The 27,258-nt window shown below is 38.4% G+C and overlaps 1 protein-coding gene across 3 annotated transcripts in view; it reads left to right on the top strand.

Moving 5' to 3' along the window:
• The first annotated feature begins 1,342 nt into the window (after nucleotides 1–1,342).
• The window catches only part of LOC145455859 (collagen alpha-1(XII) chain-like), a 59,809-nt gene continuing 33,893 nt past the window's right edge, over nucleotides 1,343–27,258 (top strand). For 2 of the 3 annotated variants that reach the window (XM_080333878.1, XM_080333881.1), the window contains exons 1-28: nucleotides 1,343–1,451; nucleotides 1,976–2,148; nucleotides 2,215–2,375; nucleotides 5,395–5,553; nucleotides 6,132–6,293; nucleotides 6,388–6,566; nucleotides 6,897–7,007; nucleotides 8,100–8,260; nucleotides 9,853–9,893; nucleotides 10,335–10,425; nucleotides 11,019–11,204; nucleotides 12,720–12,850; nucleotides 13,602–13,730; nucleotides 14,226–14,322; nucleotides 15,142–15,318; nucleotides 15,976–16,155; nucleotides 16,569–16,658; nucleotides 17,039–17,139; nucleotides 17,200–17,365; nucleotides 17,964–18,055; nucleotides 18,982–19,144; nucleotides 20,696–20,875; nucleotides 21,538–21,627; nucleotides 21,685–21,782; nucleotides 22,377–22,545; nucleotides 24,163–24,275; nucleotides 25,629–25,809; nucleotides 26,489–26,662. In XM_080333878.1, the coding sequence (XP_080190004.1) occupies nucleotides 1,366–1,451; nucleotides 1,976–2,148; nucleotides 2,215–2,375; nucleotides 5,395–5,553; nucleotides 6,132–6,293; nucleotides 6,388–6,566; nucleotides 6,897–7,007; nucleotides 8,100–8,260; nucleotides 9,853–9,893; nucleotides 10,335–10,425; nucleotides 11,019–11,204; nucleotides 12,720–12,850; nucleotides 13,602–13,730; nucleotides 14,226–14,322; nucleotides 15,142–15,318; nucleotides 15,976–16,155; nucleotides 16,569–16,658; nucleotides 17,039–17,139; nucleotides 17,200–17,365; nucleotides 17,964–18,055; nucleotides 18,982–19,144; nucleotides 20,696–20,875; nucleotides 21,538–21,627; nucleotides 21,685–21,782; nucleotides 22,377–22,545; nucleotides 24,163–24,275; nucleotides 25,629–25,809; nucleotides 26,489–26,662 (3,841 nt within the window). In that variant the 5' untranslated portion in view covers nucleotides 1,343–1,365. The remainder of the gene's footprint in view (nucleotides 1,452–1,975; nucleotides 2,149–2,214; nucleotides 2,376–5,394; nucleotides 5,554–6,131; nucleotides 6,294–6,387; nucleotides 6,567–6,896; nucleotides 7,008–8,099; nucleotides 8,261–9,852; nucleotides 9,894–10,334; nucleotides 10,426–11,018; nucleotides 11,205–12,719; nucleotides 12,851–13,601; nucleotides 13,731–14,225; nucleotides 14,323–15,141; nucleotides 15,319–15,975; nucleotides 16,156–16,568; nucleotides 16,659–17,038; nucleotides 17,140–17,199; nucleotides 17,366–17,963; nucleotides 18,056–18,981; nucleotides 19,145–20,695; nucleotides 20,876–21,537; nucleotides 21,628–21,684; nucleotides 21,783–22,376; nucleotides 22,546–24,162; nucleotides 24,276–25,628; nucleotides 25,810–26,488; nucleotides 26,663–27,258) is intronic. The other variant, XM_080333879.1, reaches the window with a different exon arrangement.

Here is a 27,258-nt window from a genome sequence, read left to right on the forward strand (position 1 = left end):
AGAGTAATATTATTTTGGACTATTCATTATTCGAGCATCACCTAATGTGACATCGTGGCAGAGGGGTCAAAGTAGTACCCTTGTCACTTAATTAGAAGGTATGAATTTCAATTTAACTACAAGTAGAAATAGCAATTTTGAAGACATGACAAAACTACTTCCAGTTAAAATAGAAAATGAAAGGGCCTCAGAGTATGCAGGTAAGTACTTTTGAAAAGTGTAATTGGTCCAATACATTGATCAGTTGATCGAAACTGACTGATGCAAACTGATTGCAGAATTGCTCTTTACACAATGTAAAGCGATCAAATTTTTCATCTCCTCCGTCATTATTTTCCATTTCAGGTTGAGAATATCCCGGAGCCTTCGAATTTCCGAGCTCAAATGTTGTCGGACACCCAGGCTAGAATTTCCTGGGATCAGACGGATCAGACTGGGATCACAGGATACAGAGTCCGCTATTGGGACGTGGCGAGGGCGACTGATTCATCAAACCTCGTTGTGAGTAGCATTGTTAATCTGCTGTGTTTGGAATACACATCATGCGTCATAATGTTATTGTTCTTTGTACATTTTCTGCAATTTATACTTTTATAGAGGCAGTTGTAGTTGCTGGTCAGTAGGGCTTTCAAAAACAAGTTTTTGTCAAATTTTACTGGCTGCATGATACAATTGTAAGATTACCTAATAGAAATGCTGCACACCAATTTTGGCTCAATTCCAACCAGTGGAATCTGACTGACTCCAAGGCACCCAAATGAATGTGTGAACGGTGTCTTCTGACAACACGAAATCTGTCATTTCGATAATTTACCATGTGGTTGGGAGACACTGTTCACACTTTCATTTGGGTGTATAGGTGACAGTATGTATAAAAAACTGACCATATCAATTAGATAACAATGTTGTATGCCTTGAGTGTGATCTCGAATTTCGGATGGCGTGAAAATTATATTTTATGGCAACCCATTGTAGTTTGAGCAACTGCTTTGATATAAGTATACTAGCCTACTATTATTTGACTAGATTCTAAGCATCCTCGAGTAGGTCTGCAAATCTCACCTTATCCGTGTGCATTTCGAATCCCTCCATTCATGACTACTGAAGTTCTATCAATAACATACTAGCGCTTATTTCTTTATCATCAGGAAAGAGATACTACAGCACAATTCTTGGTTTTGGATCAGCTCATAAACGGGAAGACGTATCAAGTATGGGTACAAGCAAAGAAAGGAGATAGATTATCGACACAGCTCAGTAATCAATTTACCAAATCTGTATGAATACCTTGTACACTCTCAAAAATTTCTTTTGTTTTGATATACTTTTCCCCTACAGGTAGCAATCAAACCCAACGCACCGACAATGATAAGTTTCCAGAACATTGAGAATGATCAAGTCAGTGTTTCGTGGCAGACCCCGCAAGGATGGACTCCAGATACTAAATACAGGTCGGTGTACGATATTTTCAATTTTAGCATTGAACGATGCCTATTCAATATCAGTGTAGTTCTTGGCTGTAGTAAATGGCTCATTGTTTTGTGTGTATGCTACTGTAGAATGTTCCTCAGTTCATGAATACCATTTCAACTATATGATTATTTTGGTTTTGAGTCACACTGCTCATGCACAGCTATCATTTAAATGATGGATAACAGATTCAGAACAGGATCACATAAAATTGCTCTGAAGCATTGCAGTTGTGTCTGGAGTGTCATGAAAAGATGTAGAAAAGGCAGCATTCAATTGTTACATTTGCTTATATTTCGGTGTGTCGTTTGAAGTTATTCCAGGCACTTTGGTTTTCGGTCAATTCATGCCTCTCTAAGAACTAAACATCGATTTATTACATTTTACAAATGCTATTCAATGTCTTTCGTCTTCATAGTGTCTCCCTCTACTTATGCTCAATAATGTTTAACTTGCTAATTGAATTAATATATTACCATCTCATATGTGTTTTCTACATTGGCAGAATCCAAGTTCAATCCCGGGATGAAGATTCACCCTTCACAGTTACATACCCAGATTCTGCACCTAATAGCAAAACTGTAACTTCGCTAGAGCCGGGAGTTTCTTATTTGATCACGATCTATTCTGTGAGAAATGGTGTACTGAGCGATCCTTTATACGGTATAGTGAAAACGGGTATGTGCATATCACATGTACTTAGTTTTATTGTGTAATCATGCAATTGTGTATGGATATCTTCAGTGGGTGTCGTTGAAGTTTCTGCTCCATATCCCGACGTGTTGACCCTCGAGTGTGACGCACGCCAGGACTCGTTTGTGTATCAGGTCCAGTGGTACAAAATTAATTCTGCTGGCCGCGAAAACCTGATTTACACTGCTTATCCGGATTCATCAGGACAAGAGGTGATTTAGGGGCGATATTGGTTTCAACGATAGTATTACTTCCATTGTACTCTACAGTGAGGCTTCTCAAACTTTGACGTGTAGCCCCATCTGGGCTCCCGAAATGCGTTTTGCTATATCACTATCATAATGATCAATGCACCTTACACCCAGATATGGGGTGATTACTTCATGAATGTAATCGATTGCGATTACGATTACTTCTTAATGACGCGATTACGATTACGATTACAGCAAAATCAGGAAGTAGTCGATTACGATTACGATTACATTGGAAAAGTAATCACGATTATTCTCGATTACATTTATTTTGCTGCTTAGAAGCTATGCTTGAAGACAATATATGGATTGCGCCGAAAAGGCCTAATGAGATAACAAACTCCTTTTAAAAAAAGATGCGTCATTTGCATGTTACGTCATAATGTACCCATTGCCCATTTTTATGGAGGTCAATTTATCGCGCCCAACGATTTGTGTTCTTGTCAGGGCCATATCTGCCGCACCCCAAATTTACCAATAGGGTGGAGAGCGAGATCGAAATGGAATCAAAAAGTATTTCGTAAACAAACCTAAGTTATGGAGTATTTTCGAGAGATCTAATTAACTTTGATATTCAAAAATTACACTTGCCTGGCTTGGAATCTGGAGTATATAAATAAGGGTGGAGACCAATTCCTTGGCTGTCGAGTAGCGATTCTCTACTCAGCAACGATTTCGTTATTCAACTCACTTCAAAAAGTATCCTCACACTCAAATGCGTTTGGATCGGCACTCAAATCTAAGTCTGCTCAGTTACATATTTAATTAAGTGCAGGTGGTGTTACAACACGTTTTACAACGCTATATGACCATCAAACCAATGGATCATTTGACTTGATTGTTAAGTTCAGCGGCCGCATTGACGGAATGAATGCTTTTTTGCCCATGATGAAATAGTTTTCAAGTCCTATTGTAGGGCCACTGACCCTAGTAATTTAGAACTTGAGTTGCTAGACATGCAGTCAGATAGAATACATGACAATTAGTTCGTTCGTCTCACGAAAGTTTTTCTCTTAGTCTGCTGCGTTTGAGCCACTACAATATCTTTTGATTATATAACAAACCTAAGGTCACGAATTAACAACATACACTAAAGTAATTATTACAAGATACCAGCGATTATAATTATGAATTACGTGCCCCCAGCTCTGCAGGTAGGTGTAGTTGTGTGGCGAGATAGCGTAGTGGTATAATCCACGGCTGCAACACCGATGGGTTGCGGGTTCGAGTCCGACAGAGGTCGACTTCAGAATTCCTACCAAAGTGTTGGAGATTTATCTATGCTCATCCTCGCCGCCTCATCCGCGTAAGCGCTGTCTTACAAAATGCCTAGAAGTGCGCCGTGCTACAAGTCGGCAGATACGGAATCAAAAATGTAGAAAATCAGCCTGCTGTAAATGACAAACACCATGATTACGTCAGACGAACAACCTCTACAGGTAAATCTGATCATTACTAATATTATTGACGAAATTCAACTTGGGATTACCACCAACGAATTGCTGTTTTGGTCCTGATTCCAGCTACAACCCATGCTAACATGATATATAAGCGGCAGGAAGGAAGGAAGGACGTAGTTTATTTCTGTCCTTGATGTTCGGTAGGTCCCAATGTTAAGAAAGTAATTGTGAAATAACGATTGACGCCCGTTTCAAGTAGAGTCATATGAGAATATGACGAAGCGAACATAAAATTCTGCCTTCAACTTAATACAGATATTGTACTGCAAGCTGCAGTTACGAGAAACGGCAAAAACGGCTCGGTTATGATATATATATATCACCAGCTGTTGATTTTTACTGCTTAGTTGTGGAAACCGCAATGTTTTATTTGACGAGTACAAAATTTCAAATATTTGTCCGGTGTACGTACGTACTGGATAGGCCTGCTGCTCGCCAAGCAGCAATGGTTAAACTGCGTTTAAATAAGCATAACCAGACATCAACACATAAGTTACTATTTTAAAATAGGCAGAGCGGAGGCAAATTATACTGCTGCGAGGTAGTGGCGTGTGGAACGTGTTGATAACCTGATACACAGCACGGCGGGTGTTTTTACAATCACGCTAATGTACGACGTACGTACATCGAATATCTATTTACTGTGGATACTTCTTATGCAATGACGCGCAAAGCTAATAGGCTGCTTCTGACGTAATAATGAGTAGTGGCGTTTGAAAATCAGACGTTTGTGCTATCACGAACCTGGTATAATATTTCTTCCTTGTTCACGAATGTTCATATGTCATAGTCCTTGTACAAATAAAAAGTAATCGTTCTTTCACAGAGAAATCGATTAGATATGGGAAGTAGTCGATTACGATTACGATTACTTCGGAATTTTTTCGAATGTAATCGATTGCGATTACGATTACTTGAAAATGCTGTAATCGTCGTAATCGATTACGATTACTAATCGCGATTACCCCATGTCTGCTTACACCTACATGGTTTATTGGACTCGCTAGATAGAAATTTGTGTACTGTACTTGTACTATAGCACTCTAGTATTTGTGAATTCAAATTGTACTCGTGTTACATAACAAGTAGCGATTCCCGCTGTAGTCAAACAAAGTTTTCGAATTATCGTATTATAGCTGACACTCCTGACAGTAAGGCCTAATAAGTGTCTGATCCAAATGTTTCTGGTAATAAATATGAATATTAATTATTGAAATGTACTCTGAAGTACTTTACAAAGAACTGACTCTTTGTATACAGTAAGATTTTTGCAACAGCGTCAAATCTACTTTAGAATACGTATACTTGCATATCATTTTGCTTTCATAGTGCAATATTGGGTATCAAATATGTGAAGAGGAAGCCTGTTTGTTTATCTAAGCATATCAACCATTGTGTGATCAACTATCATGTGCCCAAGAGCTCATATTAGTTACAAGGGAAGTGTAATGTTATTTCTTCAATGTTACTTTTCCAAATATTACCTCGGATCATAATGACCTCTTGTCTCCAAATTTCAGTCGGCCCACAATCCTTCGGACACACAGTTTACGGGTCGACTTGCAGATCCTTCTGTAATGGAATTGCAAATTGATAACGTACGTTACCCTCGTGACTTTGGAAAATACAAATGCACTTCGCGCTCCTCCTCTGGCCGAGATTCGAGCACTGTGGAATTGGTTAGTAACCGTTTCTATCTGATCAATCCCAGACATATAGTCATTTCTGTATTTTTTCACGGGTGTGGGACATTTGATGTTGGATATGTTTATTATTGGATATTAATATGAGAGCTATCTTCAAGTTCTGTACCAAGAACCATTTATAATTCAGTAAGCGGATCTTCCATCCGTTTTGTTTTTCTTATTTGTTAGACCGATATATTGCATTGTTACAGCAAACTAGTTTGATGGCTGTTCCTTGTTTAACACTTGGTTTTTGTGTCGTAATTTCTTTATTGTCCACTCCAGGATAATAATTACAGTACTAAATTGAGTTGGTTGCGTTCCATTACTACCATACCGCAATATCTGCTAGATATTTGTTGTGGTATTATTGCATCAGACAGACAAAAAATGATATTCATGCTGATATCGTTCGAAAGCTTGTAGTGAATAAATTTACGATATGAACATATTATTTCGTGTAATTCCTAAATTCTGTGTCTTAAAGGGCTTCATTTGATATTTAGCTTATACTTTATGAGGATCGGATGTTTTCAATAACTTTATCAACACATCTTGATTTGTATTTGAAGGTGGCAAAATACCCAGAACAGATAGAACCGCCGTATAATCTCAATTATGAAGTTCTGGGTCAGACTTCGGCTAGAATTTCATGGCAACATCCGTACGACGAAGATGTTACCGGCTACGTAGTCATCTACCGACCTTCCCAATCCTTGTCGGGAGAGAAACAGGTGATTTGAATTGTGCCTGTATATGACCTGTTCCCAATTTAAGACTCTTCCAATTTGATTGAGTAAGATTGACTGATATGCTGATCATTTCCAGACTGTTGAGACTGTGAACTCTAACGTTGTCTTGAGCGACTTGCTGCCTGGTGTGGAATACCAGGTCACTGTCAAAGCAAAGATTGAAAGTCGGCTGTCCAGTGAGGCACTGAATGGAACTATACCAGTGGCCGGTAGAGAAATAACTGAAAGAATTCCGGATTTTCCTGATCAACCGAGGTATGCCTGTGTAAGACTACTTTATTGGTAAATGCGTAGGTCGTGAGTTCAATCTCCGGTCAGGTTACACCAAAGACCTGATCAGTTAAACTGGTATCCTTGGCTTCTTCGCTCAGCATCTCCGGGATTGCACGGAGGGGGGTTTGAGACCTAGAAATCCTTGCAAGGTTATTTTTGCATATTCCTTGACCAGCGGCATACTCACATCATATGCACGGATCGTAAACTGCTTCATGATTTCTTGAAGCTGAAAGGCTCCCACCCATTCTCGCAATTTGAGAATGTAGGCTTACAGTAATCATTCCGCTGCAACAAATACATTTGTGCCAGTTACAGGGCAGTACCATCGTCGGTGCGAAATCTGAGACTGGAGTCGATATCTGGCGAGAGACTGTTGGCTTCTTGGGACGATGCACCAGAGGAAGATTCAGACTTCTATCGGTACTGTGAAACGTGTCAGCAAAATTATGAAGCTGTGTTTGCATTATGCAAGGCACCAGCTAGGCATTGCGGCTAAATGAAGTTACTGAATTAACCTAATCCAGTATCAATATTAATCAGAGGGGATCAGTATAGAAGTACTCTTTCTAATAATTTTACATAATACCCCAGTTTGCTTTGCCTACATGTGCTACTTACTGAAGTCGCTATGGTTATAGACTACTTTTCTTTTACTTCTACTATAAAGATTTTAATGTAAAACTGTTTACTTTGTACAATTTGGATTTTGAAAAGCAGAAAGATGAGTTGGTATCACTTTATAAGTGAAACTGTTATAATAACTTTATGAAATAGCCCCTGTATCACGGTAGCGGGATCTAATTTCAAAGCTTGCAACTGATTTTAGTCTCATCAGTCGCTTTCTAGCTACACAGTTATTGTGTATGTGTTTTTGTTTTTGAGTATTTTTACATACTTTCACTTGATTTAATGATATGGTTAACAAAGCAACAAACTCACCCTCTTTCTCTCTCTCTCTCTCTCTCTCTCGCTTATTGGCTGGTCGTGTAGATACATTCTCCAATTTCGAAAATATCCACCACAGATTATATTGCTGAAAGTAGGCCTCCTTTACCGAATTTACTTTCCAAACCACTTGCTGGAGCATTTTTCTGACTTTCACTTTTTGTTTTCGCATGAAGAAGTTTTGACATGTCCTGCAAAACATATTGTAGTAGACTCATATTGAATTGAACCAGGGTATTTTCGATTAACACTCGTCAGAGGCATTCATCAGCAACTAGTAGAGAATTGGGAAAAAAATTGTATATCTACAATCGTATCATAAATTATGACGTCACTGGCATGAAATTTTGAATACTCGACTGTAATTTCAAGTAACTCGGATTCATTTCAATATGAGTAGGCCTATACTAATCAATTGTATAATAAAATTCTGTACCTCTTTGAAGCACTTGTAATTAGGTAAAAATTACTTCTAGTTCTACTTGAGTAGCACATTTGGCAACTTTGACGGCCTCTGATATTAAAATTTTCGGCATCCTATTTATTCCTTTCAAAAATTTATTTCAGTGTGGTTGTAGCCAACAGTAGGACAGGTGCAGTGGAGAGTTTCAACACCACTCAATCGTACCTGGAAATAGCCCTTGAACCGAGACAGGAATATCAGGTCGCGGTGTCTGTGGTACGGGATGGTGTGTCCAGTCGGCCGGTGTCGGATGTACTCAATTTGGGTAAGGAAGATGTGATGTAGTAAGAGTTGGTCAATAAGGAAGTACTTCTGATTTTTAGCAGTGCTCAAGTACGTTCTGCCCAAATCCACCGCTTATATATTGTCAAAGATTGTTCCTATTTGTAGTGTTATTTGTAGGGCGATTTTTTTGACATGTCGAAATAAGTAAAAAAAAATTCAAAATTGTAGTGTTAGGTCAAAAATTGTCAAAATTGTTTACAAAGTCAAAAGTTTTTTGACACACTGCATTTCCTTTGTATCGTAAATGTTTGGACTCTTGGTGAACTTTTCATTTGAAATTTTACAGCTTTTAACCTGCTTTATAGGTCTATCGTTGTAGACGGCCCATTATTGGCTCATTGTGAATCATAAACGGCCAAATGAAATAAATAAGTTGACATGGTGTTATGCTGAGCGTACCGCAATATCCTTAGCCTATTGAAGCAAGACAGCGTGGTTGGTTCTTATACGAAGATTTCAAAATTGTTAACAAAGTCAAACTTTTTTTTGCAACCTGCATTTTGTTTGTATCGTAGATATTGCACTGCCAGGGAGATTATCATTTGATATTTTACAGCTTACAGCCTACTTTATAGGTCTACCGTTGTAGACGGCTCATTGTTTGCTCATTGTGAATCATAAACGTTCAAATAAAACAAATTGGTTGATATCGTGATATGCTCAATGTACCACCATATCCTAACTGAAGCAAGACAGGGCATGGTTCTTATATCAAGAAACGCATGATGAAAAATTGTGATGTAGTCACCATTGTCAGAATGAAGCATCATGGTGTGTCACCAGCAGTGTACGCACAACTTCAGTGTTGCCAGCCAACAACTGCTGCTGTTGAACGTTCTTTCCCCATTCTTGGCCCTCTCTCTACTAAGTAAGGGCAGACACTTTCTGCCCAAGAATGTAGGAAAGTATCTTTCGTTGTACTGCAACAAGTTTTAAATATTTCTCCCTTGATGCGTGATGCGACTACTGGAATTCTTCATAGTTCCGGATTTCGTTAAAATAAAGTATTTTCATGTAAAAATATGTATGTTTTTAAGCCAAATAAGTTTTTTGCGACCAAACTACTTCGTAAGGACAGACAGTTCCAACCAGAAATGAAAGAAAATAGTAGCCTACAATTTAATCATTATGTGGGAAAGCACCTACTTTACATATATAAGGTTAAAATTTGGTCAAAATGAAGTTTTTAAGGTGAAAAAAGTCAAAATTTAGATTTTTTGGTCAAAATATTCCTTTACTTGGATAAAAAAAAATCGCCCTAGTTATTGGTCATTTTACGGTAGTCGCTAAGACATATCTTAGTAGCCACGTCGGACTCCCTGTTTTAAGAGGACAACCTCTCAACCAAATCTGTTTTTCAAACTTCTTACTAGAGTAGGCTACCTTTCAGACTCATCATTATTTTATTTCTACTTGAAATAGTTTCGGGAAGTCGTGGATATCGCTAATTCTACTTGTAATTGGGTCATCGCTTCTACATAATCTTGAGTAGTAATGTTGACTACTTTGGCCACCTCTGGATATAGTGTGTGATGATATTGAATAGTGGTAGTAACACTTTGATGTTTTCAGAAATGGAACGTGAGCCAACTCCTCCTGGACCCAGTGCATCTGTAAGTACTTGTAAAATATATCTAGCTGACTTTATTTTTCGAAACACCTCCACCAAATTTGCTGTCGTGACTTACACAACTGTGAGACTTTTAATAAAGCTCGAGTACAGAATTGTTGGTCGAAGAATATTTATATTGCCCAAATTTCTGGGGACAAAATTTGCTTTTACCTCATTTTCCTGCATCAGGCTGCCTATTACTACTATTTTTAAAGCTCAGATGTAACCACATATTCAACATTAAATCTGATGTATATTTTCATAATTTTGGTGTAAAGGTGTTCGAAATTTAGGCACCACGTTATCAGACTTAGCTCAAGCCCTACGTGGTGATGGGTATTGGTATAGTATGGATAAATGCTTTGCCTATTCCATTCTTGGCATAGTTGGATCCCTGTGCACTGTGCATCGCTTATTTGTGACATTGTTTCCTCACACGCAGGTACCGACTCCGACCAATCTTCAATTCCTTAATGTCATGAGGTCACGTTTCACTGTTGTATGGGATTCGATACTAGATGATTCAATTACTGGTAAGAAATTGGTATGCTTATGAAGGAGCTCCTGTTACATTACTGCTATACAATTCTCACTAATAACTCAGTTATATTCAGATTTCAGGCCAATGCTGATATATTACAAATGGATTACTAAACCAATTACATATGTGTTTCTCTAACATTCTTTCGTGTTTTTAGGGTATTTCTTGGCGAAAACAGTGTTGAATGCAATAGGTGATGATAGATGGTCAACTAAAACATCTGTTCAAGGAGCAATTTAGTATTGCAAAGAAGTCTGCTCCTAAATACTAGCACCAAAGTGACATATATAGTCTTTCAAAATTATTTAATATCTGCTGTGTCGATACAGGCAATACTGATCAGAATTAATGTTTCGCAGAATCATCGTCCCAGATTTTACTTGGTTTTTAATAAGTGGCCGGAAATGAAAATAGTATAGCCTATTATTGTCATATATCATGAGTTTCCTTCAAATCTATAATATCACCTGTAGTCCTGTTATGTAGCAAATCAAATATAATGCGAATTCTATGCACTAGTGTCTACTGATTACTTGAATGAAATGGTAACATCACAACCCATATCGCTTGGTTGGTTATTTTCAGGTTTCGAAGTTCGATATCGGCCAAGAGGTAGTGATGAAGCTTGGTCAATGGTCGACACGCCTAGCTATCGAGTTACTCTCCGAGGATTGGAAGAAAACACCGAATATGATGTCAATGTGATCGCAATTAGCGAGACCGGACAGAGTGCGCCTGTATCTGGAACGGTTTCCACGAAAGCTCCAAGGCGTGAGTTGCATCTCAATGTGCTTTGCATTGGTGTGTCACACAGACTTGACTCTCTGCGGCAGATGTGCTTGTGTTAGGACTAAAGCTCGGCCGATTATATTGGTTCGCCGATAGTATCAAGGCGATATCGATATCGCCGATTATGGTTGAAGATATATAGACAAATTTCCTGTTGTCACATGATGGCAGTAGGGAGTCAGAGAACTTCTAGACTAGGGATATTGGTACTTCCTATAGTTTACAGTTGGCCAGGTAAGGTACAGCCTTCCTAGTTTATTTCATGTCCAAGCATAGCAATGGGTGTGAAGCTGTATAAATAAATATTCTGAAGTTTTGGAAATGCGCCCCGAACTATAGACCATATCTTTTGAATATCGGATGATGATATCGAGATTTTCGTTAACTTACTACTTATCAGTTTTATCAGAATTGTCTCTAAAATATGATATCGGTTGGACTCTAGTTAGGGCGCCCTATCAATGATGGTTAATTTCGTTTGGAAAATACTTTTAGTAGAGTGGCTGATCAGACCATCGTTCGTATGTATTCAAATTTGTTTCATCATTATGCATGAATTTTTGATTCTTCATCAAGGATTCCAAGGTATCTTCAACTAACTAAACAATCTTTTCAGCATCCTGTCTTGCAATTGTCCCTCAATAAGGAAGTACTTCTACAGTACACAATTTTTCATTTTGAGCGAGACGCAAAGATGTAATTTGTCACCTCGGATTAACTGATAAGGGTGGGGATGATAAAAGTTAGCAGATCCGCAGAATGCTAATCATGTGATGAAAAACTGGTAATCGGGACGCATTTTAGGCGGAGAAGATACAGTTTGCTCATCCGGAAGAATGGTAATTGTGTGATCAAATACTGCTAAGATTACAAGCGATGATGTGTGTCCCGAGTTTTAGATCAAGTGGCGTTGTCTGATGCATAACAATACAAAAACGTGTTATTAGCTTTCAGTTGTCAATTTCATGAATGAAACAGGAGCCTGCTGATAACGATACTGCCACTGTAATAGGTAGAATTATCATCATTGAGAAATGTAACTCTTGTGCAATAGTACGGTACAGCTAAGAAACGGATTATAGAATATTGATATTGCTCTGCAATGATTGGTACGTAATTCGTTTATTGTTTAGTGAAGCCATTACCTAGGAGACAATCGGCACGGCACGATCACTATCGGAAATATTTGTATAGCTAGTTAACTAGTTACATATATTTTGTTGTGGTTTGGTAAATCATGACATTACAACTAACTTTACGCGCTGCGATCAACTGGTTTCCTTAATCATGGGTTGATAAATCCTGACGAATGCAATAATCGATTTTATTGCTATCCAACTTTATTATTTCTGTCCTAAAAGTTAGGTTGAATGCTTTTTAGAGCTACGTTTTGTACTTCTACATGAGTAGCAGCACTGACCAGTTTATTTACCTCTAGTTACTGAACCAAATTACTCTCGATTGGTTTGGTTCATGAACACTCTTTTCATGTAACAGGCTCACGTCTTGGTCGTCCCAGAGTGAATATTATCAACAGAACCAACAGCTCGTTCACGCTGAGATTTGGGGATTCAAGTACTGCTCATCAAGTTCAAGTCGACATTGTAGGAGGCGTTGATGAAGGCCAGGTATTCAGCTTTAGTTAAGAAACGCAACGTATGTTATGATGTACCGGTACAGGATTTTCATCCAAGTCCATCAGATTTCAAATGATGGCTCTGTGGTTGTAGTCGTGATGTTATTCCTTCCTATTAGTATTATATGTTATCCTTCAAGTCTTTTGTAGTTTGGCTTTGGTGTGATTGTTTAATGTTGTTTGAGTATAAAACTGTATGAATTTAAATATAACTGGGAATAGCAACGGAGCCTGTCTAACTGGCTCTGTTTTAAATTGCTTCTTGATTTGTAGGGTTTGTTGAAGGGTTCTCAGGCTCTTATATGGCTGTTGTTATCAAACAAAATTTTTATCATGCTCCATATGAAACCTGGTGAATGCGGTTGTAGCTTTCCTGCTGATGGGTTGGATTGCACTACCGTGATTGTTGCAACTGAATAATCTCACTAGTTTTCTGTGTCAAGCAAGTGAACCGTGTGGTTAAGTGTTGAGAATGGTTGGAGATACTTATTGGACTATAGAACTTCAATATTCATTTTAAATATATACAGCATTTTATGTTGATTTGTTTCTCTGACAATACAATTGGTGGTATGTAGTGCAGTTACGCTCGAGTTTTTAGCATTCCGTATTTGTCGGCAATTACCTCTGAACAATGTCAGCCAGCTGTTTAATGAAGATGAAACTAAATTGCATGTTGAGGATGCTGTGTTACTGTGAATATATACCCCAATATCGTCATAATAAAAACAACAATGTTTCAGATCGTGAATGCAGACATAGGCCAGGACACCGTCGTTGTTATGGGATTGGAAGCAGGAAAGAATTACAGGATTTCGGTGGCCAGGACTGCTGAGGGCCGGGCTGGCCGACCAACCCGTATTCGCGCCACGGTAAACCTTTTGCTAAACTTATTCATGATATCATACAAGCAATGGGTAAATTGCAATAAACTTCTTCATAACATCATAAAAACTGTGATGTATTTTTCGAAGTGCATCAGAGACGATTAATTTATTATCTGTTGGCGACATGATATAAGCATGTGGCACCGTAGCTAGGTTTAGAGTAGGGGTTAATTTTGTGGCCACCGTTGGGATACTCATGTATCGCATGCACAACAGTTGTTATTCATTGTGTCACATGCTCAAATGCTCTGTCTCATTCCTGTTAATAGTGGAATGATATTTCAAGTTTGCTGAAAGTCACAGGAAATTTGTAGATCTTGTTAAATTCTATGTTCTGATCCTGTTATTGAAATTTGTCTGAAAGACTTGATATCTAGTATCCAATTCCACGCTTATGTCAGATACTGACAGTATCACAGCGTAACTCCGGGCTTTAACAGTGAAATTTCTGGTGTTGTTCTGCATTTCGATTGATTTCAGACTAATCCTAACCAAGCGGATAACGTTGAAGCTGTGGACGTGCAGCCGAATTCAATTACGCTTGCGTGGGATGGACCTGACTCCGATGAAATAACAGGTCAGTGAAATTTTACTTGTGTTTGTACCACATGTCGCGTTCGTCAAATGAATGGTGACTTCCTTCAAGACTTATGGTCATATGTCAATATTTATCAGTGACAATTGCCAGTTCATAGAATCAATATTCTGATCCTGTTCATTTTACTTCGAGTATAATAATTATGTCGGTTATTCAAATTATCTTGGTATGCAATATCAATATGGTATACAAAGGTCCTGAAAGAAGAAATCGTTTATCTAGGCATGCCATGACCTTGCTTATTGAAGTGGATCCTAACCTTTTTTCATAGTTTACCGTTTTTGGTGATGTGAATAATATATTTACACCCTGAGCCCTATTGTAATCACACTATAGTGTTCGTGATAAACAGAATGAGACCACAGTTCTCAGTTTCAGCACCAGACTATCCCAGTTTACTAAAAGAATGGTTTTACACAAGAATCTAGATTGCATTTATTCAAGGGGTTTCTGCTGCTCTTATGGTGCAATAAAACTCATCGGAGTTCGTATGCAAACTCACCCCTCCCCAATATCATTACATCAGCAACATACGGCCTATGTCTAGACAACACACGCACAGAAATCATGTGTCAAAACTGGTGCATTTTTTGCATTTCGCCTCATCAGAAATGCTCTCGACTCCTCCGATCTGGAGTGATTGAATCACACATAAGATGTTTGCTAGACCGCTTGAAATTATCAAGTTTCAAGTCAAAATGACATGATTCGACGTGGCTGATGACCGCCCTGGGGAAGTTCGATGTTGTTTGGATACTGACTCTCTTGCTATGAGGTACCGGTAACTAATTTTAACAGGATACAACGTAATCTACATCCCGGAAAGTACAAATGTGATGCAAACTCTCGAGACGATGACCAATGTAGCGCGTCTTGACAATTTGGAACCCAACACCAGATACGAGATTCGAGTCCAGAGCAAGCAAGGAAACGAAATGAGTGCTCCAACAGTTTTGTCAGTCACCACCCCTGGAGGTATTACAATCCTTATGTGGAATTAGGTATTGGGTTATATGAAGTGATAATCGTAATCGCCTAGATTTTGCGCAGAATGAGAAGTAACTTCATGAATTTATACTCAATTATGAATAGACATAGCAATTTTCGAGACATTTCAAAGCTACTTCAAGTGGAAGTTACTGCTGGTTTCTGACGATTACCCCTGTCAGCTGAAAATATTCGAATTCATTTCAATATGAATGTACCGCTCAATTGTATACTTTTAGTTGCTAATCGGTGGTGATTCCGCGCGACCAACTGAAATGACTGACAACACTACGAATAGGAGCAAGTTTGAAAATAGATTTTGTTACCAGGATACAGGGACTATTTCACAAGGTGTTTGTATAAGTGATACGAACATATACCAACATTGATCCCTACTTTATGAAATCCAAAGTAACCAGTTTTTGCTGAAAAAGTGTAAGGTAGAAGTAGAATTAATCTGAAAACTGTAACACTGGAGAAAGCAGTGCAACCGGGCAAAATCTAATTGAGTACACTGAGAATGTAATACTTGGTTACTAACCAGCTCTGATCCTCAATCAACACCACCTCTCAATCATACTATATAAGATATTGAAACTGTAATGTATGTAACGTCACATATGACAGTGTCGATTACATTTTCAGGCATTCAACCTGTCAGTGAGGTGACCCTTAGCGATGTGTCTGAAGACACTGCCATTGTGGAATGGAGAGCGCCGTCGACTCGAGCCCGGTATACTTACGAAGTGAGATTGAGACCTGTCACTGATGCGGAAGGATGGCTTCCAAGTAAAACATCTACAGATAGTTGGATTCTCTTTGAAGGTAATTTGAACTCTTTATAGTTCGGTTGCTAAAAGTGCTGATGATATAAAATGACCAACTTCAATTGTCTTCACAAACCATGCAAATCACAATTTATAGCAGTTACAAACTTTGTGTACCCCAGTTGTTTGTGTCAGAATGAACTGATTTATCGCTTCAAATCCAAATTTTTTTCCACGTTCTGGTATCAATCCTAGTCCAATCCAAATCCTGAACTATATGTGTACATTTTATTGGATTAGTGGTGTGGATGTCACCTGCTTTTATCAATGATGACGTCGAATCAGCATTGAATCACTCAGGTATTCGCTTCCGCCCATCCTAACTTACTACACCTACTATGAGGTGATAGCATTTGTTTTCCTGTATACTCATATTACTCCATAATCTCCGAATCTCCAATTCTATTTTAGACTTGAGCCCTGCTACGGAATATGTTGCTGAAATTACTTCCGTTTTGGGAGACCAGAGAAGTGAACCGGTCACAACAAATCTTACAACGAGTATGATTCTAACTGTTTTTGTTGAATGACTTTAATTTCATTGTCTTGATGTCGTAACCAGAGTTTGAGTGATTGCGCTATTCTCAATCGGTTAATATTACTTTTCTATTTCCTTTGTTACAATTTACATTTGATGCAAATTTCTCAGAATGTGACAATATAATGGCGATCAGTTCAAATTTTTATGTCTCTGACATCATATCTGGTGATAAGACAGTTGCTATGCAAAGTTCTTTTTAATTCTCTACTAGTGGCTGATGATTACCCCTGACGAATGTGAGCCGAAAATAGTTGGTTTTATTTCAATTGTATATTGAAGTTCTGTACCTGTACCTCGGTACCTCCGATTAATCTGATTTGTTCTAAAACAAATTTCGCAGACGTCCCGATAACTTCGACCGTGAACGTACCTTCAACTCCAGAAGGTGGGGAGCCAGTCACAGTATCGTGGGATGTCGTCGATGATGCTGATAGATACGAGGTATGTTGCTTACATTGTGTAGGATATCAACAAATGTTTATTTCTATGACAAACTTCCAGGTCACATATTATCCAGTTGATGGCACAGCCAAAACGGTTACTGTTGATCAGTCGAGACACAGCGTGGTGTTGGGAGATCTTGAGCCGGAAACGGAATATGTTATTGAAGTCACTACCTTTGTTAATGATGTGAAAGGATCGCCTAACGTTGTCAGGGTGGAGACAGGTAATATGCGGTTGTGGTCAGTAACATTTCTATTTTCTAAGAATATTCTTTTAGATTTTGCCTACTTATGTTTTGTACGAGTTGGAAAAATGACCTATTTTTTAGTCAATTCGACTAATATAAGGTAAAAACGAGTAATACAGGAGTCAAGTTGGAAAAATTACCTTTTTTTTAGTAAACTAGACTAATACAAGGTAAATACGGATATTTCGGGAGTCTGGTCGGAAAATCAACCTTTTTTTAGCCAACCCAACGAAAGTAGTCGTATGTAACTTTTGCAGCCTGTGGAAAGTGTTCTCCTTTATATTGATTTATTATATTTAGATTTACCATATATTTTGCATTGAAAATACATGGTGAAGCAGTAGCAAGGATATGTTTGGTTCCGAAAAGAAATGTAAATAGCATTGTGAAAAATAGATTTGAATATTGATTTTGGTGTTTGATGATATTGAAGCGATTGACACGTAATCAATAGATGCGAGAGTGCTGAAATTCAGGCAAAATATTGTCATGTCCTTGAAAATTTTTTTTCTAGTCTTTCTATCTTGCTTGTGATATCTAATTAATCAAACTGAAATGCTGTCCCTGGTTTTAGGCCCCTTACCGGCGCCCGACAACATGGAATTCGAACCGGTCGAGGAAGGTGTGCAGATACAGTGGGAGGACATGGACGCCGACCAATATGAGGTAATAATGCCTAAAATATCATTTTGGCGTTTGTTGTTGCATGGTTGGCTGCTTATCAACAGTCAAGATTGTTATGACAAAGAACGATGTAGCAATTTCAAGTTGGTCAATATCGATTTTTGGTATTAAGCTTCGTGATACAGGGCACACGAATAGTAGTCAAAGTCAATATTGTGTGATACAGTTCATGTAGTTTTGAAATCTATTGTATTGTCAAGACAAGTCTCCTAGAGCATTGGTTTTGAAATTTCTTTCAAAACCAAGGACCCTTTTGAAATCATACTTACCATAAAATATAGTTACGACAAATGTACGCATGCAACTTTAAAGCAAATATTGGCAACTTAAAAATTTGAAATTTGCCGCTGCCTTTTTCATATTACATGTGGTATGGGTGGTTGTATCGTAGTTTCTGCAAGGTGAAGTCCTGCTAAAAACAACCAGCTTGAATATGATTTTTAGCTGTTTGCAGATTCTATGATACTACCTAAGGTATGGTCGAAATTTAAAGAATTTTGGTAAAAAAAACCTGTTATTCACATACAACTGGTCATAAACTTGTTATGGATTACTTTTGAGCAGTTTATTATAACACTCCCAGCATTGTGACATACCCATGGCGGATGTACACTATGAACTCTATTTTATGACATGCTGTAGAAAAAAGATATTCCTAATTCCTGAATCGATTTAATATTTGTTGTTCAACTCTCCAGTTAATGAACATGCGTCAAACTTCTTTCATTTACAATTCACAAATAAAATTGTAATGCTATTGAGGGACCAGAGTGACTGCAGTCCCACTCAAAAGGCTTATTGATTTCACACGACGGAAACATTTTAAAGATCGCTGTGTCAATATGAATGTGGCTCGGGCAAATTTGTTGTGTGGTGAACCACTGAACTCTTCCCCGAATTGTTTCCAGGTGGTTTACTATCCGGTGGGAGATTCGAGCTCGCCTGTGATCCAACGTGTGTCGTCGCCGTTCTATGAAATCACTGGCGTCGAGCCCGGTGAATATGAGGTCACAGTCACGGCCATCAAATCCGGCCATAGGAGTCCGGCAACTTCTACTGTGCAGACCATTGGTATGTTGATGAGATTTTGATTGGCTGTAGCGACACGGACGTATGGTCTATGGGAATCTGATCTGAATAGGCTATTGACCGGGGGTAACAGTTGCCATGAATATAATTCTTTTATTGCTCCTTCCATTATATTGGAGTAACTTATCCAGAGGTTTGAACACTATTAAATTCAATTAAAAACTTGAGTATAACAGGTCTTGCATACCTTTTCAATTTTGTCAACCAGACAGTAATTTTTGGAGTTACGCTTTTATCATTGCTACTCATTCAGAAGTAGGAGTAATGTCTTACATTTTCACTCGAGTACAACTAGAAATAGTCATTTCCAAGACATGTCAAAACAACTTCAAGTCGAAGTAGAAAATAAAGGGTTTCAAATGTACTACAGTAGGTAGTTTTAAAAAGTTCATTTCCATACGTTTACGAGTAAATCGGAGGTGTGCAACATTCAAAATTAAAAGATGTATCTTCGCGACCAAGGCAAAATGACTGGTGACATTACAATTAGAGGAGTTTTTGAAAACATGTATTGCTAACATAATTCAAGGGACTATTTCTTTGGTTGGATATGATAATTTCACTCACTAAAAGGATACAAACCAATCCCAAAACTACTTGTTACTTCACAAAATCCAAAGTGTGAAAGGAATAGGGTATGACGTTGTATATTTTGGTCTCCTATGTTTTTGGGGCATAGCACCGGCTCATGATGTACATACACGCGATCTGTGTATATGCATATCATGAGGGCATAATACGCATATACCGCTGGTAAAGGAGGTGAAGAAATAGTCTTGTGATGCTTTCTAAGTCTTGCACCACCCCTCCATGCTATCCCGGTAGTGCTGAGTGCCAAGCGGGTAAGCCATTGATACCAGTGTTGCTAATCAGGTATTTGGTCTGACCCGGCCGGTGATTGTCCCCACAATATCTTGATCAAGAAGCCAGACGCTCCACCATTACGCCACAAGTAGTTTTCCATCAAAAGCTGTCTAGTAAATGAAAATCAGTCTGTGAACACAGCCGCCGGAGTAAGTAGTTTAATTAGGCAAACCTTCTTGAATACTTATAAAATTTGGAATTATTTTGGTACTGAGTTGGCTTTCATCAGATTTACGAGTGAAATTGCAATGTTGTGGCATAGCCAGGGAATCATGGTCGCACAATATCGCTCCAATATCTCACCGTGATCTTTTGCATCATAGCTTAATTTGCCAGAAGAGCTTTTCCTCCATAGCGAATGCATGGGCTCATAGTAAAGTCTTATGCTGGACTATTACTATTAGAAGTCTCGTAGGAAGAATGGTATAGGGAAATGCATGGGAATTCGGACCTCAAAAGTTTTTTGTCTTCGAAAAATTGTCATTTGACTTACTCCACATGAAGTTTTGGACCAATCCGATCACCTTTGACATTTTCCTTCTAAAAATACTACATGGGCCCATGTTAGGATTATATATATTCAATTTTATGATCGTCATGTGTTTTGGGAAAATCGGAACCGTCATTGTCACATGTTTCTTCATTTTCTACCATTTATTATTTGCTCAGGAGTCAAGCCGGTACAAGAAGTGCAGTTCTCTGACGCTACAGACGATAGCTTTGTCATTATATGGAACCCGTCAGATACACCCGGTGTGACCACGTATTCAGTACGGGTTAAACCAGTCAATGACCCCACTGCAGTATATCAAGTGATAGAAACGAATGATACATATGTGACGTTCTCCGGTAAGTGAATGGGTATTTCTGCGGATTGGCATACAGAATTACTGTGTTATGTGTTCCTCTTTCAACGGTTTTTTTACAACCTATTATTGTACAGTTCAACCTTAGTAAATTAGAAGGTGGTTTTTGGATAGGTTTGCGTCACTTTAAGAGTGACAGTGTCATGGCGACATAACGAAATAGCTGCTTTATCCAGTGAACTGAAAATATATTTCCAAAGATATCATTTATTCGTGGTGTCATGTCTACGACTTGGCAGAAGGATTCAAGTACTTGAATCAGAATCTTGTTTTAAGTCTAATGATTTGATACACTCCTAGCCACCAAGAGTTAATTTATCAACAAGAATTACAGTTCCGGTGGTATTTACCACTGTGGATGCATTAAATCATCGATTGTTCGTAGCGCAGCATACGAAACATGTAGTACAAATCTACAAACATCAGTTGAAATGTAATTTCAGTGAAATCATGATCAAGCCTCAAACAACATTGTCCCAAAGTACAGTACAATAGTGTTGATTAAAAAAACACCAAACTTGCATTGTATTCTTTGTGGTAGCACCAATGATACGTATTTGAACATTTCGACATCTTTCAAACTTCATGCTGTTTTAACATGATTAGCGATGGATGCTGAATACTTGACATCTCTTTCTATCCCAGATTTGAGGCCAGGCGTCGCATACACTGTTCAAATCGTCGCCCAAACAGCCAATCAACAGAGCGAACCTGTCGAAAGCATTGTGACTACTGGTTGGTATTTTGCTTTACCTTTGTTGAATTTGGTAATGATGATTCTGCCTTTTTCAGAGGTTCCCAGCCCTGATTTCGTGCTGACAGAAGTGGGTGAAGAAGAAGGGTCTGTCGTTGTACATTGGGACGAAGTCGAGGATACCACGGCATATAGGGTAAGAAATTTATCTTTATTAGAGATATGAACTAGGATTTCGTTAGATTGGTAGTTCTCAATCTTTGCTAACCTGGTGAAGCCTTACATTAATCTACAAGCCTTTGACGAACCCCGATTTTTTCATAGTCGCAAAGACAAACCGCATCACACATCTAATGCATTACTATTAAATATTGTTATACAAAATGAACTATGCATTACAAATCTTGTTTATCTCATTTGCGTTTGCAGTTGGACTTGATGGTTTCATCCAAGCAACACATGTACTTATGACATTAGTGTATTACCATAGCCCGTTTATATTTTCAGTGAGTGTGCTGAAGTCATGCTAGTTATACTTGGTGGTGTTGGTCCACTGAGATCCACTGAGAATTAGCTGGATGGTGAGATCCAGAGGTAGGCTAGCTGCCTTTAAATTTTAGTTAGAAGTAGCCTACTCGAGTGTCTTCATGCGGCTGCATACGTACTCTGATCCACTCAAGTTAATGCTAAATACAATTTACAGTTTTCCGGCAGACCGTATCTAGAAATTTACCATGTAGTGATACAATCCATTCACACTACAATGTTCAGAGCAATTCCTTCACAACAGGTTGTGTATTATCCAACTGGAAGCAGGGACAAATCAGTTGTGATTGTTGGTAAATCGTACATCGCGACTACTCTGAACAATTTGCAACCGGATACCGAGTATGTTGTTGAGGTTACGTCGCTCATCAATGATCACAACAGTCAGCCCGTTGAGGCTTCTATCAGGACACGTAAGATATATCATGATACATGTGTGTGGAAGTGTTTGTCATTGTTTGGATAGAAAAATCTTGTTTTTGAAATGCAAGTTGCCTACTACTTAACGTAAATATCATATTGCGGAAAATTGAGTCAGGAAAGAATTTTGATTGTTCTTATTGTCATTGTACTCATGATCGTGCACTGGAAACACTGATTGAGTCTATTAAGGAAAGCCAAATAGAGTCTATCTCTGCTACTAGATCGGCAACGAAACTTGACCGTTTGATTTCATGAAAATTTAAGTTACCCATTAAACTCGACCGCATGTTAATCACAACATGTAAGGCCTTTTGCATCACATCGAACAGACTAATAAAAGCAGCAATTCTATACAGCGTTGGCACACTTCATCATATTTCTTGATTGCATAAGTCACCTTTGGTAGTGTGACTCGCTTTGGCTTTTTTCATTTTTTTCACACACAAGTTGCTTGGTACTTTCCTATATTTTATAGCATCCATTTTAGGATGCATTTATACAATTTGCTTATCCCGATGGCCAAAACGGCATTGCTGTAGTTATCAATAGGTTAACAAATACTTGGATAGTAATGACTAGGGCGATTTTGTTTTACCTGACAACGGAAGATTTTGACTTGAAAAAGTCAAATTTTGACATCTTTAAAAAAAAAACTAATTTTGACCTCGCATATGCAAATTAGGTTTTTTTCGCACATGATATTAAAATTGTACCACTTATATTCATTTCTGGTTGGAACTGTCTTTCCTTACGAAGTAGTTTAACATGAAAAAATGTTTTTGACTTAAAAACTGACAAATTTTTACATGAAAACACTTGCATGTTAGAAGAATTCCAATAGTTACATCACGTATTTTGGTAGAAATAATTAAAATTTGTAGTAGTACAACGAAAGACACTTTCCTACATTCTCGGGTAGAAAGTATCTGTCCCTACTAAGTAGCTTGCCAAGAATGGAGAAAGAACGTTCAACAGCAGCAGTTGTTGGCTGACAACACCGGAGTTGTGCGTACACTGCTGGTGACAAACCGTGTTGCTTCATTCTGACAATGGTGTCTACATCGCAATTTTTCATCATGCGCTTCTTGATATAAGAACCATGCACTGCCCAAGCAGTCTTGCTTCAGTTAGGATATTGCGGTACGTTAAGCATAACACCATGTCAACCTATTCGCTTCATTTGACCGTTTATGATTCACAATGAGCAGACAATGGGTCGTCTACAATGGTAGGCCTATGAAGTAGGGTACAAGATGTGAAATATCAAATCATAAGTTCACCTACAGTGTAAAATCTACGATACAAACGAAATGCAGAGGCGAAAAAAATTTTGACTTTGTAAGCAGTTTTGACAATTTTTTGACCTAACGCTATCATTTTGGCAAAATTTTCACTTATTTTCACATGTCAAAAAATAATCGCCCTAGCAATGACTTAAGTAGATGATCTATCTGCACTGAAGATATTTTAGCACAGTCGTTAGGGCGATACTTTCAAACATACATACATACAATTTCAAACATTTTTGAATGCCTAGTTTGAATGACGCACAGTTAAGACCATTTTTTCCGATGGCCAATACTACTTTAAGTATAATATTTTCGCAGCATTGGAGAAGCCGAAAGACGCCATTATCCAACCAGCCACCGACAGCCCGACAGAAGGGTCTAGCTCTGTGCAAATAACGTGGGACACCGATGATGCAGCTCCTACGTATGAGGTGAGCTGATTTCACCTCATAGATGCTCAATTTGTAGCGAGAACATCGTCTGCTATGCTCGAACTGTATTGAACATAGTAGCAAGCGTGGAACACCTTATAAGGATTGAATATTGAAAATAATTTCGTATGTCAACAATCTTCCCACCAAATATAATGTCACAGACGTGAAAATTGGAATAGTAACCTGGGCGAATTATCCAGATTTATGTTCTGTCTTTTATCAAAACCCGCCTAGTCTGTACCAACGGAAGGAGTTTGTGTATAATCTAAAAATAGTGCATTGAGTTTAAGATGTTTGTTCGCTTCGATAACTCAAATTTCTATGCATTTCACATCATATTCTGTAATAAGACTGTTGATGCACTGAGTTCTTTTGAATTCTCTGCTAGTTGTTGACGATTACTCTTGCCGAGTGGCAGCTGAAGATATGCGCGTTTAATTCAATATCAATATACTACGGTATTCAATTGAATAGACCTACCAAAGTTCTGTATCTCCAAGTGCCTCTTCAAATGCATATATTTATTTAATATTATTATTTTTATGACTGTTTCGCTCATAAAGGTAAAATTCATTTCAAAATTCACAATGTTAAGAGTAAGTAGTGAAGACCAATATGATTTTTGCGAAAATCCAACCGCTCCCTGTGACACACAAAGACGTTCATCCTGCATTTCCACAAAGTTTTTCCACAAAGGTTCACGTATATATGAGTGCCAGCGTGATTGTGGCTATGTGGCAAAGACGAAACAATGTTCGCAGGAAGTCATAAATCAGCATGTCCCTAGATTTATAAGAACGCATGCATCAACTCTGCTAAACCCGGAAGCTTAATTCAGAACAGGCAAAGGCCATAAATTCTGCCATCGGCAAACATTTGTTGGATAATCCTGTTTCCGCCAAAATTATCAAGACGAGAGATTTCGTGTTGTCTGTAGAGGCCATTCACACTTTCATTTGAATGCCTTGAAGTCGATTTTATCAAAAGACGCCAACCAAGCCTGTGCCTACAGAAGTAGTTAGTGTAACGTCTAAAAATAGTACATTGAGCTTAAGCGCTCTCTCCGCCCCGAATAATTGAAACTTTATGCCGGTGACGTCATATTTTGTGATCCGATTGTTGACGAATATACTATTCAGTCGCATATTGAAGTTCTGTACCTCAAAGAAGCTCTTAAGAAGTTTTGCTTGAAAAATTATTCAAATAGAAGTATTCCAAAAACATACCCACTTTAGTAAATTATGCAAGTTGGCAATAAGTAGAACTTCTTCATTACTGACCGCATAACATAAAATGGAATAACAATGACAATTAAACGTATCAGTACTAATTTCTACTTTCTTATTCCAGATCCGATATTTCCCGGTGTCTTCGACCGGTGACAGCTCCGAAGTCAATTCTGTTTTCGTCCCTGGGACTACGGGCGGCACTGTCCTATCCGACCTGCTACCCGCGACAGAATACGTTATCCAAGTCGTAGCGGTTGACGGAAGAAAAACCAGCAGACCCAACATTGTGCGAGTCACCTCACGTAAGATAAAATGCACGACGCTTTTCCGCTTTTTATCGGAATCAACAATTCAATATAGAGCCCTATTTATTATCATTTCGTCGATAATATCGAGTAGATATCGCGCTTTGAATAAAATGTTGCAAACAGGCATTACAGGCAAAAAAAATCAGCAATTTTCATGACGTCACAGCGTGGTAGCAGAGAATAGGAAAGCAAATTTTCTGCGTTTCCAAATAAGATTGTAATTACATGATACCTACACAACCAAATTAGATTAGAGTTGGAATCACTCAATTCGCAAAACTCGGAAGCTTTATCAAATCCCAAATGAGGAGGAAATACAACAGAAATCAAGTTGAGTTGATATCGAATCCTAGTTTTCTCTCATAAACTTAAGAATGGTTAGTTGGGAGCCAAGAAAACTAGAATCTTCTAATGCGGGACTGGATATATTGATATATTTGTTATTGCTTACAGGCGTTCAGATGCAGTTTTATTTCATCTCCAAGCATGGCGATGGTTGTGTAAAACTGTCCAAACAAATCCTCCAATATTTTGAAAATGCTCATAAGGCTGGATTCCTTTTCAATATCGACTGAATATATTGAGGCAATCATTGAGAACACTAGCTACTACTTTTATCGGTGTTTGCTCGAAAATCATATATTAGAAGGGCTCTAATTCAATGTCACCACAGCTCTGGACCAGCCTGAAATCATCGAGGAACAGCCTGACGAGCAGGAGGTAACGCTGAGATGGAGACCGTCCACGGGTGACGTTACTGAATATCGCGTCGAATTCATCCCGTCCGATGGCTCCCAAACGATTACTGTTCCCGTTGATGGCAGAAGAAATTCTGTTACGGTTACTGGTACGTTGAAATAGCTGCAGTACGCGAATTGGTGTCGATTATGAAATTATAAGAGTATAGATCAGAGGATATGTTTAATTCCTATTGAGGGGGCCTATACCTTTACAAACACACCTCAATCAGCTCTACCGGTAAATCAGATTACGTGAACAGAGACAAGATGAAAATTGATAGCAATACATGCAATTCCCGATCATATTGACCGATTCAGTCATGAAACTAAAGAAATTTCTCGCGCTTCGCGTGTTTAGACGAGAAAAGCTGATTCATCCAACGGACACCCAATGCAGCAGATAAGTAGCGGTAAACAGTGTACAGTTTTGAAATATCGCCAGGGCAATAAAACTACTCCGAAATACCCATGATGACTGTTTGGGTCCGTTTCATAGCTGTAGTATTCGTGCGGCCCCGACCGTACTCTGAAATTCTAAATTTGGCCCTCACACCAAAAAAGTTTGGGAACCACTGGTCCATCATTTCAGTACTCAGAAAATAATCGTCTCTGCCATCTGCCTTGAATCATTACAATCTTGTCTGTCATAATTTATAGAGTGATGCGTTTTGCTGTAGTTTGTGCAAAACGTCTTGTTTAATAG

This window comes from Botryllus schlosseri, chromosome 14 (genome assembly GCF_051294905.1).
Source record: "Botryllus schlosseri isolate E-star chromosome 14, Bs_hap1, whole genome shotgun sequence".
Lineage (NCBI taxonomy): Eukaryota > Metazoa > Chordata > Ascidiacea > Stolidobranchia > Styelidae > Botryllus > Botryllus schlosseri.